Source organism: Schistocerca serialis, chromosome 6, assembly GCF_023864345.2.
Source record: "Schistocerca serialis cubense isolate TAMUIC-IGC-003099 chromosome 6, iqSchSeri2.2, whole genome shotgun sequence".
Taxonomy (NCBI): domain Eukaryota; kingdom Metazoa; phylum Arthropoda; class Insecta; order Orthoptera; family Acrididae; genus Schistocerca; species Schistocerca serialis.
The window spans coordinates 328,531,008-328,547,607 of record NC_064643.1 but is presented as its reverse complement, the minus strand read 5'-3'; the positions used below and the strand labels follow the sequence as shown (position 1 = coordinate 328,547,607).

The following is a 16,600-nucleotide window of genomic DNA, read 5'->3' as shown; positions in this document are numbered from 1 at the left end:
CCAAGTAAGATTATTTGCTTTCATTCTCTAGTGGTTCATTAAATTAGATGAAATAATGTGACAAACACATCTGGAGTCATCAACATGATGCTTTAAATCACAAATTATGATCAGAAATATTACACTAGTCAACAGCCATTTTGCATCTGGGATGTGATACATCAACTAGTGTGTATTTTGGTATGTAGAATCTGAATATACCTTTCAAAATGTTCTGGCACATACCATTTTTGAGTTTTCAAAGTTTTTTTTATTTTTCGTATTCAGTATTTCGCTTTCTGCTGTTCTTCTGTTTTGATGTTTAATTGTTTGTTTTTTATTTGCAAAGGAGAGATACAAGCAATGCATTTCCATCGGTACCTTTGGCATATGCAGTAGACATGAAAGAAACTTATGAAACCATGGCTTTGCTACTAGAGGCAATCAAATATAAGGATCATGAATGGCAGCTTTGCTGTGATTTAAAAGTTGTTACACTCCTTACAGGTTTACAGGCTAGATTCACGAAATACTTCTGCTTTTTTTTTTTTTTTTTTTTTTGCATTTGGGGACACCAAGAACCACTATACAATCAAGGAATGGCCTATAAGGAAGTCATATGTTCCTGGAAACATAAATGTGAACAATACCCCATTGGTTGAGCCCGATAAAATCATTTTGCCTCCCCTTCATATCTAAAGAAGGCGAGGCCTTCAATCACTTAAAAGAAAAGTTTCCAAAATTAAGTAAGGCAAAGCTGAAAGGGGTATATTTGTTGGACCACAAACAGGAAAATTACTGAAATTTCCAACCTTTGATACCAAACTCACAGGTATCCAATTAGCTGCTTGGTCTTGTTTTACAGCAATTGTGAAGGGTGTTTTGGGCAACAGAAAAGAAAAGCTATGTTACCATTGTGAATGATTTGTTGGACAACTATAAGAACATGGGATGCAGAATTTCACTTAAAATTCACTTTTTACATTCTCACTTTGATTTCATTTCAGAAAATTTGGGAGCCGTAAGCGATGAGAATGGTGACCGCTTTCACTAAGACATTCTTACCATGGAACACAATTATTAAGACCATTGGAACCCTTCAATGATGGGCGACTACTGCTGGGATCTTGTTAGGGAAAGTGATGAAACGGCAAACAAAAGAAGAGCTCCGTCATCGTATTTTTCAAAAACCAGAGACGATTAACGGTGAAATAGCTTCTGAACTAATTTGGACCTTTTATTGGCATCATGCCCATATATACATACAAAATAGTATTGATTTCAAATGTTCTGAATGTGTACTTTTGTTTGACTTAATTGTGTCAATTTCCTCTGTTACCATTTTTTTATTCTGCTGTGTATCTAGGAAATGTGATCTCATAGAGAAAAACTGATTTTGCCAGTGTATTCAGCACCCCAAAAATTAGGCAAATCCACCCATTCACAAACCAGATGCAGAAAAAAATTTTAAATTTGTTAACTAGTGTTATTCACCTTTCATAGACTGGTGACTTCAATGACTGATGATTGCTTTGGTAATAATTTTTAGAACACAATAAGCAACCCAACTTAAGTTATGATAAAATTATAGACGTTTAGGTGAGCGAATTGATATTTTCAGTCATATCACTGAACTGTGCTTTAAATGATAACCTAAACCTCAAGGTATAAGAGTGTTTGCTTTTTCTCTCTCTCGATTATCTATTAGTGTGTGGTTCACTTCTGAATAAATTTTACTACTTACATTACAAATACAGTTGCTCTATAAATCGAAAGCACAATAACATGTACATTCTATAGAATGAATTTATTTAGTTAACCTGCTTTCACCTTACAAGATAAACTCTGTAAGCTGGTTAACTAAATAAATTAATTCTGTAAATATATAAAATATTTTGCTTTTCAGTTATAATTATGTTGCCTTACCAAGATTTGACAGAAGAATCAGTTAAAAGTTACTGTTTGTCAATGATAATTTGATGAAACTGGTGCAGTCAAAAGTGGAGAAAATTTGCTCTAGTTGAAAGTTTCACAAATGAATCACATATTCTCTAACATTTTCTATTTTCAATTTGTTCATAACCTATGATATGTGTTAACTGATTTCAGCTGTAGCAGCTCATTATCAACAATGAAATAAATGTATTAATAACTTGTCTGCATCAACACAAAAGTAGTAGTGAAGTTCCTCATTTGAAAACTGTGTTGGTATTAAAGGTGAGAACTCTTAACTTCAAGACTGATTCCTGAAGTTTCAAAATTGTGGCAGAATAGCCAACAAGAATCAAAACTACAGTTATAGGAATACCTTAAACAGCAACAATAGCATGTGTAAAGTTAGTCAATCAATGACAACAACCAATTATGGTGCTCCAACCTCCATGCTCCAACTACTCATTCATTGATTCAGTTTCCAATACTTACTGAAGTGAAAGGTAGCTCTTACCACCATTTTTTTTTTTTTAATCTGTACTCCCAGGTAATTAATTACAGTATATCTGAGTTACAGTGTGGTTACTTGTTACCTTTGAATACGGAAGTTTATTAATTATTCAGAAACTAAAACCTTCTAGTCGACTCCAGTGGTATTCGACACAGACATTTGCACCCCATTATCAAACTATTTCAGTCTTGATAAAATAGAGACACAATGGGTGGCCTTCAGGAGGTGAAATTCTTAATATCTATATCTTACATCCCACTGTAACAGTTCTTAGGATTTCTTCTCGTTCCATTCACGTATGAAGCGCGGGAAGAATGACTGTCTGAGTGCCTCTGTGACTGCAACAATTATTGTAATCTTATCCCCACGATCCGTGTGCGAGTGTTACGTAAGTGGTTATAGTATACCCCTAGAGCAATCATTTAAAGTCAGTTCTTGAAACTTCATTAACAGACTTTCTCGGGATAGTTTAAGTCTGTCTTCAAAAGTCTACCACTTCAGTTCTGTCATTATCTATGTGACCCTCTCCTACGGATTAAACAAACCTGTGACCATTCGTGCTGCCCTTCTTTGTACAAGTTAAGTATCCACTGTCAGTCATATCTGATAAAAGTTCCACACACTTGGGCAATATTCTAGGATGGGTCGCATGGGTGATTCCTAAGCAATCTCTTTTGGAGACTGATGGCATTTCCCCAGTATATATAAACTGAAGTCTGCCACCTGCTTCACCCACAACTGAACCTATGTGCTCAATCAATTTTATATCCCTACAAATTCTGTCTCCCCCCCCGTCTTGTGAAGTGCAAAATTATACATTTCTCTACATTTGGAGCAAGATGCCAATCTCTGCACCATGTTGGAATCATATCAAGATCTCACTGAATATTTATGCAGCTTCTCTCAGATTGTACTCCATTATAGATAACTGAATCATCTGCAAAAAGCCTGATTTTAATATTAATACTGTCTGCTAGGTCATTAATATACAAGGTGAACAGCAGGTGTCCCAACACACTTCCCTGGGGCACACCAACAATTACTTCTACATCTGTCGACGACTCTCCATCCAAGATAGTATGCTCTGTCCTCCCTGTCAAAAAATCCTAAACACAGTCACAAATTTCGCTTGATAACCCATATGATCGTACTTTTGACAATAAGCACAGATGTTGTACTGCATCAAATGCTTTTTGGAAATCAAGAAATAGTGCATCTACCTGGTTGCCTTGATCCAAAGCTTTCAGTATGTCATGTGAGAAAAGTGCAAGCTGGTTTTACGTGATCAATGTTTTCGAAAATCATGCTAGTTGGCATGGAGGAGGTCATTCTTTTTGAGCTCAGAATATGTTCCAAGATTCTATGACAAATCGATGTCAAGGATGTCGGATGGTTGTTTTATGGACTACTTCTACTACCCTTCTTGTAGACGGGTGTGACCTGTGCCTTTTTCCAAGAACTGGGCAGTTTTTTGTCTGAGGAATCTACAACAGATTACAGTAAGAAGAAGGGCTAACTCAGCCACAAATTCAGTATATAATCTGATAGGGATTCCATTGGGGCTGGCACTTTGTTCAATTTTAAAGAATTCAGCTGTTTCTCAACACCATTGACACTAATACTTATTTCATTCTTCTTTTCATTGGTACAAGGATTAAATTGGGGCTTTTCACCTGGGCTCTCCATTGTGAAGGAACTTCTGAAAACGGAGTTAAGCATTTTAACTTTTGCTTTGCTACCCTCCATTTCAGTTCCTGTCTCATTCGCTAGGGACTGGACACTAACTTTGGTGTGACACTAGCAGCCTTTACATACAACCAGAATTTCTTTGGATTTTGTGAAATGTCACTTGACAATATTCTGCTATGGTAGTAACTGAAGGCTTCACACATTGCTCTCTTGGCAGCTGAAGAAGTTTCATTCTATAGACCGACATTTTGTTTTGCACCTATTATGCAGTAATCTCTGTTTCTTTAGTAGTTTCTTTACAGTGATTATATACCATGGAGGTTTCCTACCATTATGAACTGTACTACTAGATACATATCTATCCAGTGCGTGGTCATCTATTCTTTTAGATTTGTGCCAGAGTTTCTCTACAAGCTCCTGACCTCTGCTGAATGTTTCAAGTTCTTCATACAGATAAAACACTACCGATTTTTTATCAAGTCTGCCGAACATATACATCTTTCTGCTTGTTTTAGTTGTCCTTTCTACTTTCATAATCATTGTTGGCACGACTGCATCAAGGTCACTGATACCAGTTTCGATGTGAACACCCTCAGAGAAGTCAGGTCTATTTGTTGCCATTAGATCCAATATATTTCCATCATGAGTGGGGTTCCTAACTATTTATTCTAGGCAGTTTTCAGAGAATGCATTTAGTAAAGTTTCACAGGATTTCTTATCACGCACACCACTAACAAAATTGTAATTTTCCCAATCTCTACTGATGATTACAGTATGACTGGGGAACTTAATGTAGAAGTGAACTGAGGTTTTCTCTGAAGTTTCGATTACATCAGGGGATGAGTCAGGTGGGTGACAGAAGGATCCAATTATTTTACGCCCACCCCTGTTACTGAGTCTTGTCCAAACAATCTCACATACAGATTCAATTTCTACCTCGGGGGATTTGAGCTGCTTGTCTACTTCAACTAATACACCATCTCCATTTCCCCATTTGCCTATCCTTTCGATATACACTTAAATTTTCACCAAAAATCTCACTGCTATCAATTCAACCAGCTTTCTGTACTTAGTATTATCTGAGCTTCACTGCTTTTCATTAGTGCTTCCAACTGTTGCACTTTGTTACGAATGCTTTGGCAGTTTACCATTAGGATTTTAATACTCTCACCTGTAGGAGACATTTCTTTCGATCTTACACTGATACTTCTGGTTTTCCTGCAGGCGTACTGTTCGAAGTGAAGGGATGGTCACTAATGCCCTAAGATGATACAGACATTGTGCTTTGCCTAAACCTGAACAATGAGGCTTTTAAAGTGGTCTAATTACAGGATATGCTCGGTACCACAACAGCTTAAAAAATTAGGAAGACAAGTGAACATGAAGTAGGTGAAGTTCATTCTCGTAAGTGTGACTTAAGGCATAATTTTCAATGATATCCTTGTCATCACAAAACTCAAGTCACAAGAATGGTACAGTCTTATTCTGCCAACAATGACTCTTAAACAGAAGCTCATTTCCACCACATCTGTGTCAAAAAGTACCTGGCATAGTTCCAATGCCTATCCAGAAAATGGCAGCGTTACTTCTTATGCATCATTTGTAGGACATCCTTCAACAGGACAAATTCCAGTGATTACCAGTTATAAGAAAGCTAACATAATCTAAAGTTGTTAGTCATTGTGAATCCTGTGATCCAGATTCCAGAAGCAGAAAAATTGATGGTTTAGATTTTCAGAAGGAAAGCATTTCACAAAAATATACTTGAAAGTTACCTATTTGGAACTATCTGTTTAATGAGGACTGAAAAGGAGCAATGGTTTAAATTCATCTTTCAAGCTCTATAAATGTACTTATATGATTTTGGAAATAGTATGACAAAAATTTTTCAGCCCTATTTAGAACAATCAGCTTAAAATGCTTCTGGGGGTGTCTATTATTTAGGAGACATAACCTAAACTTCCCGAGGAAAGTCACACGAGACATCTAAAGAGAGAACTTTGCATGCTGGAGAAAAATGGTCTCTAGTGTTATTTACAGAAATATACCTTCTTTCCTACCAATAGCTGAATACCTGAACCACGTAATAAATTAAGAGTCTAAAACCAGGCCAACAGCACTTCAAAGCAAACAGTCAAACTCACTGCTCCAACATTCTCAAGGACTTGGAATCATTCCTCAGCAAAGTAAATTAATATGAGGTTGCTGCACAAGTTCATAACATTTTTGTTTTGCATGTTGGTAATCCAGTTGCTGGGGGTTTATTTATCAATTGTCGTTTTTTATTCATAGTTCACTGCTGCTATTTGAGTTTACGGAGCATTATATTGTCTTTTGGAGGTAGCAAGTGGAGCTGTGGATGGCAAAAATGAAGTGCCAAGTGGAAAAATTACTGACATTTTTCTGCTTTGAATTCAGTAGAGAGTGACAGCCCTAGAGGAACCCAGAAAAATTTGCACCATTCAGGGAATAGTGCCATTGGACAGATCATGGCAAGAAAATGGTTTTCTCATTTTAGGGAGGATCATATTGCCATTAGTGACTCACCACATTAAGGAAGACCTTCGAGATTTGATGAAGATCATTTAAACATATTAATCCACAATTATCCATGTCAATGTACTCTAGAACTGGCAAATTTGAATAACTGTGATCATTCCACCATTGTACGACTTTTTGCATGCAGTGGGGAAGATTCAAAACTCTAGTGTATGCGTACCACATGCTCTACGCCAAAATCGCAAAAACCAGCAGGTGGCCATATGTGCATCTCTGCTCATTCGTCATCAAATGGCTCATGAACAACACCAACCATTCCTATCCCGCATCATTACTGGTGATGAAAAATGGTGTCTTTATGCTAATGTAAGGAAAAAGGAATGATTAAGCTCAAACAGAGCAGAAGCTCCCCATAGAAAGCCTTATGCTAAAAAAAAAGGCCACCAGTGATGGTGTGGTGCACTACGGGTTGCTTCCACGAGCTCTAAACATCACTGTTGACATTTATACATTTATTGTCAACAACCGAGAAGTCTTGCAGATGCAATCCACAAACAACCAGGAAGACTGCATGAAGTGATGCTATTCCACAATAACGCCCACCCACATCCTGCTAGACTGACAAAAAACACTGCAGAGGAATTGGGTTGGGAAGTCACTCTGCACCAACCATATTCATCTGATTTTGAACCCTCAGATATTCATCTTTTCAGCTCTCTATCGAACAACCACCAAGGAACTCCCTTTCTGTATGAAAATGCGCTCTGAACATGACTCTCGAGTTCTTCACCTCAAAACCACACGATTTGCATAGTCACAGGATAGAAAAGTTACCCCAGTGTTAGCAGACTGTTGTACGTGACAGAGGAGAATCTATATTGATGACTGAAGTCTCTGTTATGTGTATCAATTGTGTGTATTAAACTTATGGTAATATGCTATAAACTTATGCACCAACCTAATATAATAAAATTTATACCATATGTAGGTCATTATCTGTTGGTCATTAATAGATGGAAGTGGCTAATTTTTTGGAATCTTAAGATATTCAAAAAATATTTCTTACAATAAAAAATTATATTAAATTAGTCTCTTGCCTCACTACTTTCAATCACAATAAAAATTTAGTTTTGGCTACTGAAGCAACTCAACACAGTACACGATCAGTCACCTCCCACAAAACAAGCACAGTTCATAGCAAACATCTGCAAATCATTCAGAAATTTTTTTGATGGCACAAGTAAATTATTGCAAATAGAAAATAAAATGCCGGCCATAACTTATGGCATGCAAAGTTTCACTTGCTCTTATACAGAACAAAATTACATCTTATACCAACACAAATTTCCCATATCAAGAATCCAGCCAATGCCACTCATCAGCACAGCAGTCCGACAATGATTCTATTTCAACTGGCCCATGTGTCTAGATGTACATTGAAAAAGCATTCTGTTTTTAGATAGATCAATGTCAACAGTATACTTAGGAGGAATTCAAGTTCACTTTAAAAGAAGTAGCGGTCACCACCACCACGGACTCAGTACTCAGGTGAGCCATCTTTTGAGTCTCATTTCATGTTACACATCCCATGTGCTCCTTCATCGCCTCCATGTGTTATAATGTGCCCTGCTACTATCCATGGATCACTTGCATACCGTGGATTAATAAGAGGTCTTCCAACCATAGGTTCTCCAACAGCCTCATTAGGCACATTGGGAAATGACATAGATGGAAGAGTTTAGCCTGGTTAAACATTTACCAGCGTTGCACAGACACTCAACACCGAGAAAACTACCCATCTCTGTCACAACTAGAAACAAAACCACTGTCACCGTATCAACTGACTTTGTGATAGCCATAAGAGAGAATGCACATCAACTACACAAGACCACACACTGTCTCAATGTGGCTGTTAATGGAGGATACTCTGTCATACTTTCAATATATGGACAGCATGATGTTCAACACAGTAAATCACAATTGGTCTGTACGGCACACCATTCCAAGAAGAGCCTCTACTTATCAGTGCCATACCTTCCCTACATGTCACCCACTCATTATCACAGCCTCTGGACAACAAAGATCCACAGAAGTGAACTTCTGTGCTGTTAAAATACGCAGTAGGTGACAGTGACCCATCATTAGAACACTGTTGCTCCCAGTACTCTGGCAACTGTGGTATTTCCCCAAACAGAGGCACAGTACACCTGAAAAGCCCAAGCCACTGCACAGCTTCTGAGACAGGAGTGTTCTGTGTGATGTGTCAATCCTGCAAACAACTGTCATGTAAACACCCAGTACAAGATCTGACAATGCCCTGTTAACAAGACAAACCTCTATTGGTTCCAGATCCAACAGAATAGGAGGAATATCTCCGGGAGGGGGAAGGGGTACAAAAACAATAAATAAATTACTAAAACAGGTTGCTCCTGTTATTCTTACTGACATGAGGTGCAGCCCAATGATCTGATAAAAAATTATCCACGCTAAGATGCTACCTAAAATAGTAGAAACGAATTTTAAGAAATAAGACATCACTAAATAACTGCAGCTGAAGACTAGATGGTAACTATAAAATGTAAAATTAACTTCACTTCAGAAATTTGTTAAAATTGCAGAGAGATTGAAAGGCTGACCAGCATTTACTCTCAGGTGCCAAAATTTCCAGTACTGTTAAGAAACAATACTCCTAACTTTTGGAACCAAGTTCTTTCCTTGGGATGCCTCTGACACCTCACCCTTCATCTTTTTCTATTCTCATCCTCACTACAGTGGGTCCCTCTCGTCCTTGGGTCTGAGTGACCTGTCCTTTCTTTCTAACCTTTCCCAACCTACCCTTCTCTACGCCCTGAGGAAAGGACTATTGGTTCAGACTGTTAAAAAGTGAATAACTTCTATTTTTATATGAGCCTATTTGCAGTATTACACAGTTCGCCTCCTGAAGTTAAATGCTGGCCACCAATTGTGGCCCATAATTTATTAGTTTCCTCAACTTAATTTTTGACACAATTAATCATCACAGGAAGACTGAAAGCATTAGTTATTATTACATGCTGATACAAAAGCCTCAACTACTGCCTCATCACAATGCCCATTCCTCAAGAAAGAGAAATGAGGTGCCTAGCTTATGTTCTCCAATGCTGGTAGTACAGTATGAGAAAGTAAATATAAAACTGATGAGAAAGAAATCAAAATAACAACAATTTAACCGCCTAATCACCAAGGCAGAAATTCTTGTGGTCAAGGAAAATAACAACACTGTCACATGGGCAACAAATTGCTTGTAATTTATAGAATCAATGAGCACTGTCCAATGTGTTAACTTCTGTTCAAATACAAACAAAGACAATGACAAGAAATCGGTTATCTATTTCATAACTTATTACTGTAAATAAGTAAAATAGCATCTTTAAATTTGCTTCCTAAGACGTGATACAGCAAAGTTTAAAAATAATAAACAGAAAAAATCATTGGAAGGAAATCAAATTGCTTTTTGCTGGAAGTTACATAAATCTTCTTCCTTCACTATAAGAATTACTGTCCTATGAAAGAACAAAAAAGTCAAGACAGCAAATATTTGGACGGTGTATTCATATATGTTTCACACTAGGATGAGTTTCAGTTAGTCAAGAATAAATCATTTCACAGATTGATGTAAAACATAAAACTAATCTCTGCTCTTTTTTATGTCTGAAAGTTAGTTTTTTATGTGAAGAGCAAAGACAAAAATAAGAATTGCAAACATAAACACACTTTTCACAAGCAATCTCTGCAACTATAACAATGAATGATCAATGCAATTACTTACACAATATTAAAAAAATTATATATGCATGATAATAATCTTACCATTTAACTGCACAGCAGCTTTTCCATCTCTAAAGTTATCTAAGTCACTTTCCTTGAAATCAATAACCCTACACGATTTTAAAAGCTCTGTCCTGTTCGTTTTTTGGTCATCTTTAAAATTATTAGTTGAATATGGACTTCCGACACCAGCACTCCATGATTCATCCACCACATCAAATGGCTCACTGCTATTCCTGGGTTGGATGTCTCTCGAATGAGAATGTTTTATTTTTAATTCACTCGGTTTAATATGTTTTGTAAAATAATCATTCACTTTCCGTGGCGATTCATCTAAAACACCTCTCGATGGGGCACTCTCCGGGTAATTTACAAGAACTGTTTTCTTACTCACATTGTTATTCTTTGGATCTTTGCAATAGTTCTGCTCACTATTATCAATTTTGACAGAATTGACATGATAACCATTGCCTTCAGAGAATACATATTCAGATTTACACAAGTTATCACTTTTGCATTTTGTTAGTTTATTTTCTTTGCTCATAGAGTCTGTGGGCAGATTTCCAAACACCTCTGATATCTCAGCAACAGAATTATTCCACATGTGTGTTTCCGAAACATGTCCTTTTGACCCTGGAAACATGTCCTTTTGACCCTGCATCAGCTGTGGACGCAGATGATGGCTGATATCTTGCATTCCCATGAGAAGCCAACTTCAGGTGACTATGCTCTCCACATGATGTCAAACCAGAGACTCTTTCCTTAGAAGGTTCTGAAAAGATAATTATAATAAGTAATGTACCTACTTTGTTTTATGCTTAAAAGTTATTCATTCTCTCTCTCTCTCTCTCTCTCTCTCTCTCTCTGTGTGTGTGTGTGTGTGTGTGTGTGTGTGTGTGTGTGTGTGTGTGTGGACTAGTGAGCATTTTCCTTGTACATTATTCCTATTTGTTTAATGTGAACTTCAGCAAGTAGACATGTTACATTATTCTCTGTGTCTGCACTGTGGACTAGTACAGGTGAGCCAAAGACAATTCTATATTACATTTTGTAATTAAGTCATGTTTACATGAAAGGTTCATTAAGATACGTTCATCGGGTCTCGAGGCGAAGAAATGGACAGCCAAATAAAATATATAGGGTAGTATTCAGAAAAGATATACTATTGTTCATATCTTCATAACAAAGAAAATTACAAGAAATAGCTAAACATTGTTTGCTTGATATGTTGATCCTGGACAGAAGTTATTTGGAGTGGTCCAGGGGAAAGGGACATAATACTGAAAGGGTCCTGTAGCCACCTTTCATTAGTCCGGTAGCCCATATTCATTACCATTTCTCTTTCTTTTCCTTGTTTCTCTATTCTCTTTACTCTCATAGTAGTGTGATTCAATGAATGTGGTAGTGTGTCACGTTGCTAGACGGTGGCGTAGTCTGCTGCAGTAAGTCTGCGATAGTCGTACAGATTCAGCAGTAGTTGCACAGAATAGCCAACTCTCGTAGTGGTCAAGTCGGCAAAGAGGTTTCCGCTACTTGTGAGAAATCCACCTGCGTTAGGTTGGTGGCGGAAATGGCATCTTGGGGTTTTCCGGTCCACGCGGAGCGTGGAAGAGGCTGGAGAAGCGGGAGGCGGTCTGCCGCCGGTACGGGAAGCGTCCACAGCTGTGCTCCAGTCGAAGAAGGGTGAGTTAGACTGACCTCGTGGCACGTTGTTACTTGACGAGGGGAGAGCTGTTAGCCTTTGGTCTCGCTTTTCAAATCTGGAAGATTGCTTTGCCTTGTCACAGCAAGGAATGCAAAACTTTGGCAGATTTTTCTTTTAGCAAATTTCTGTAGCAGACTTGGATCCGCCGGAAGAGCTCCACACAAAGGTGTCGATAAGAAGTGAGCACTCGCTTCTGTATGAATGTCTGTTTGCCTTCAGCTGTGCCTGTATAAGCTTTCACCTTTCTAAATATTTAGAGCCTTGCCTTCTCGTAAATTTCCCTTACTTTCCGTGTCTTTTGTCCGTGGGGAACCAACCACGTGGTAGAACATTATAGTTGTTGGGCTACCGGCATCACTAACTGTCCGATCGCATGTTTGTTTTAGAAAATGTTAACATGATTGTATGATGTGATATTGTTGGAATTTGGCACTATACCTAGAAATTGTGCCTCCACAAAACACGTGTTATCAGGAATCGTGTACATGCCTCACATCCTTAGTTTAGGAATAAATGATTTTATCTACAATTTTCTCTTGTGTTCCGAAATTACGTTTTTGCGCCTAAGCCACTCACCTCGTAGCTTTCCCATTAGCACATCCAATGCGTTTCCTTATGCACAGGTCCAGTGATTAGTCTCCTCTTGTATTTTATAACAAATGCTTTAGATTAAGTCATATTTTCAGGTGTGTTGCTGGGAGCTGATCTTATGCAGCGTTCATGCGTTTTCTATGTTATTTTAAATGTTTGATTGTCGTGAACAGCGCACGGGCAATACTATTAATTACATCGTATCCGCTGTGAGCGACCTCACAACGTATGCATTTTTGTGAGTTTTTGGTCTGTGATCAAATTAATTTATTTTCAGACTCGACCAAATCTTTGATTAGTTGTATGGTTTGAGTCGGTGGCGACCCTATTCTTCTCACGTTGATTTCATAAGCAATAAGTATTTCCATTCCCAATAATAAGGAATAACCCGTAGTAACCGGTTAGTTACAATACATACAGAGTATCTCAGGAGGAATGGTTAATATTCAGGGATATGGCATGAGTGATCATTCAAAAGCAAAAATGTCTAGTAAATATCAGCTCTAAAATGCATATCTTAGGAACTATGGGCACTTTACCTTCAATACTGTGAACCGCATCTCTCATCTACTGCATGTTCTTTGCCTTCCATAGTTAGAGAGGTTGTAGTATGGACCAAAACAAGAAAAAAATGACCAGTGAGGTCTAAAATGCATGCCTTAAGAGCTATGAGCATTTGTCTGTCTTTGCTACTGTGAAACACATCTCTTCCAATGAACAAGTGTTCATAGCTCATAAGGTGTGCTTTTTAGAGCCCATTTTTCCCTGTTTTGATCCGGACTACCTCCTCTCAAAACATGGAAAGCACAGAGCTCACAGTATCAAAGATGAAGAAGTGTTAATAGCTCTTAGAGTATGCATTTTAGACATGTGTTTAATAGAGCTTTGGCTTCGAATGATTGTTTCTCATATCCCTGAATACTGACTATTTCTTCTGGGACACTCTGAGTAAGGTACAACAAATACCACACAAGGAATAACGATACAATCTGCTGAAAGTGATAGCACTCCTGACATTACACACTTGGAAACCAACTTTTGTGTCTGTTCTCTGGAACCAAACTAATTGGCCCTATTCATACTTTAGTAGCTAATGGCATGCACAGTTCAAATATCTGAAAGTGTGAAGATAGGTACCGCAAGGAAATTCATGTCTGATCTGTTCTCTCATTGTGATGATGAAGATAATGCAGATATACGAGTGCACGTCCACAGCAAGGTATGTACACTCAAACTAATAGCTTTAGAGCTGCCTTTCTCCCGGTATGAAAAGAAAATGGAGAAAATAGTGATAAAAGGCACTTTCTATCAACAGTATATACATAAACAAATTATCTCTTACTGTCATACCAGGTATTCTTTGTGGCTGGGAGGAAGGAAAAGTTGCATTTTGGATCCAATCATTCCTTCTACGCAATGCACCCCCCCCCCCCCCCCTATGGTATACATTTTGTTATCTCACAAAAAAATCACTACATTCTAATTTGATATATTGTGATTGCCAAGGGCAGCATGCTTTTACCTTCACTAGATGTGTCAAATTCAAAGTTTCATCTGTAAAGAAACTGTAGTATAAATCTGCCTCATATTTATGTTCACTCTTAGTGTTGGCCATGGCATGCAAAACTTCAAACTCAATGCGTGTACAATATGCTGCATGCGTATAGTCCCGGTCCGTCTCTGCTCTACTTGGTACATCTCAGCTTCATTTAATACATCTAAGGTATGCTTGATCCATCTCTGAACTAATATGTACAGTACAACAGTTTATTTAGCAAAGCATGTGAGATTTCTTTTGCAGTGGCAGCACTGTTTATCCCTCACTATTTGCTTGTAGTGTAAAGGTAGTTCAAAAGTCCAGTAGCTGTTGCTCAAAAAGGAGCAAGTCTAATGATCCTCGGCCACATGCTTTTATAAATAAAAGGGATCATAGTTCTTTTTTTAAGGGAAGGTTCAGAATTCTCGATACCAATTATGTAATCACATAACTGATGGGCACTGCAAAGTTACTATTGCACAGCATTACATCATACTCAAAGAATTTAGAGATTCAGTTGATGAAATATGAAACAATTATAATGATTGACAGACAATTTATTGTTTTGCACATCAAGAAGCTCTCTGTGCTAAATTTATGGGCATAGAGCACACGATGAAACTGGCAGTACGTACAATAAATTTTCTGAGGTCTTACCCATAACTACATCATCAGTTTCAACAATTTATGGTGGAACTGAATGGGGTATGGAGACACTATATATTATTTCAAAGCTCACTTGTTAAGTAGAGGGCATGCCTGAAACGATTTTTCAATTTCAGGCCCACTATTGCTGGATTTCTGAAGGAAAATGAAAGGCAGGAATTGAAATTAGATCTGAAACAGCCTACGGACCTCACATTTTTCGTGGACTTGAACTCTCCAAGTAAGATGCTGCAAAGTGAGAAGAAAAATTATTTCCAATTTGATTGGGAAATTTGATGCATTTAAAAAGAAAAGCACATTGTGGAAGGGACAACTTCTGACAAAGAATGCAGTCCACTTCCCTAAACTCTCTGGAGTTAAAGAAAATGCAAATTTTGATGAATTCATTGCAGCTTTGAAAGAATTACAGGAACAATTTTCTGAAAGTTTTCAAGACACTACCACTCTAACATCTTTTTCTGAGCTACATTTGAGGTCATTTGCCATTACAGTTCCAGTTGCTGTTCAATGGCCCTGTGCATATGCAGGTGGAACTGATAGATCTGCAGTGTGATTCCCGTGTAAAAGACAAATTCTTTTACATTACAACTGTCCAGAGTTTTCCATGGGAAGAGTTTACACGTATCCATGGTCAGGCTGCAAACGCAACATCAATTTGAGAACCCAAGTTTATCCCAGTGTAAGCAATATTAAAATAATTTTAGTTGTGGACATGGGCAATGCTGCAGTCATTTTGGACAAGCAGGATTGTGTTCAAAAGCTGTAATGTTTGTTGTCTGCCTCATTGTATCACAGGAGCAGTGCTGACACCTCAAAAGGTTTTGAGATGAAGACTAACAGCCTCCCGAAGAAAAGTTGCTTGTTGCAGGAGACTAACATGAGTCTTAATTCTTACTGAGCTGTTCCCCGTAGCTTATATGGCCTCATTAAAACCCAATATCAAGAGGTTCCTATTAGGCCGATAATGAATGACACTGGTGCTGTGATACGTAGCAAAACACCTTGCTACTCTGCTGAGTCTACTAGTAGATAGGTGGAAGCAACATAAAGATCGATAGTCGAATGTACGTTGCCCGCACAATTTGAAAAGTCACCTTACTTTTTGAACAGCCCTTGTATACAACTTGTACAGAAACCAGACTGCAGATATAAGTGTCAAAGTACATGAAGGAGTAGCCTTAGTTGAGAAGGAAGTGAGACAGGGATGGAGCCTATTCCTAATGATATTCAATTTGTATACTGAGCACACTGTGGAGGAAATGAAGAAGAAATAATAAATGGAAATTTAAGTTCTGGAGAAGAAATAAAAACTTTGAGATTTCCTGATAACATTTCAACTGTCAGAAATGGCAAATGGCATTTGGAGAGCAGCTGAATGGAAAGAATGGTATCTTGAAAAGAGGGTATAAGACGAACACCAAAAAAAGTAAAATAAGGGTAATGAAATGTAGTCTAATTGAATCGGTTGATGTTGAGTGAATACAATTAGGAAGTGAGACACTATAAGTAACAGATGAGTTTTGTTATTTGTACAGCAAAATAAGTGATAATGAAGAAGAGTGTATATAAAATTTATCTAGCTATAGCAAAAGTACATAGCTGTTGTGTTGCGAAAGGGCGCTGACTCACAAATCATGGCACTGCAGAGGGTGCAGAACCAAGCTCTGAAACTCTGTGCCTTCTT

At 37.8% G+C, this 16,600-nt stretch overlaps 1 protein-coding gene across 1 annotated transcript in view; it reads right to left on the bottom strand.

The window, feature by feature from the left end:
- The window catches only part of LOC126484855 (uncharacterized), a 98,652-nt gene that overhangs the window by 48,422 nt on the left and 33,630 nt on the right, over nucleotides 1-16,600 (bottom strand). The window contains 2 exon segments of the mRNA XM_050108451.1: nucleotides 10,460-11,054; nucleotides 11,056-11,189. Of these exon segments, the coding sequence (XP_049964408.1) occupies nucleotides 10,460-11,054; nucleotides 11,056-11,189 (729 nt within the window).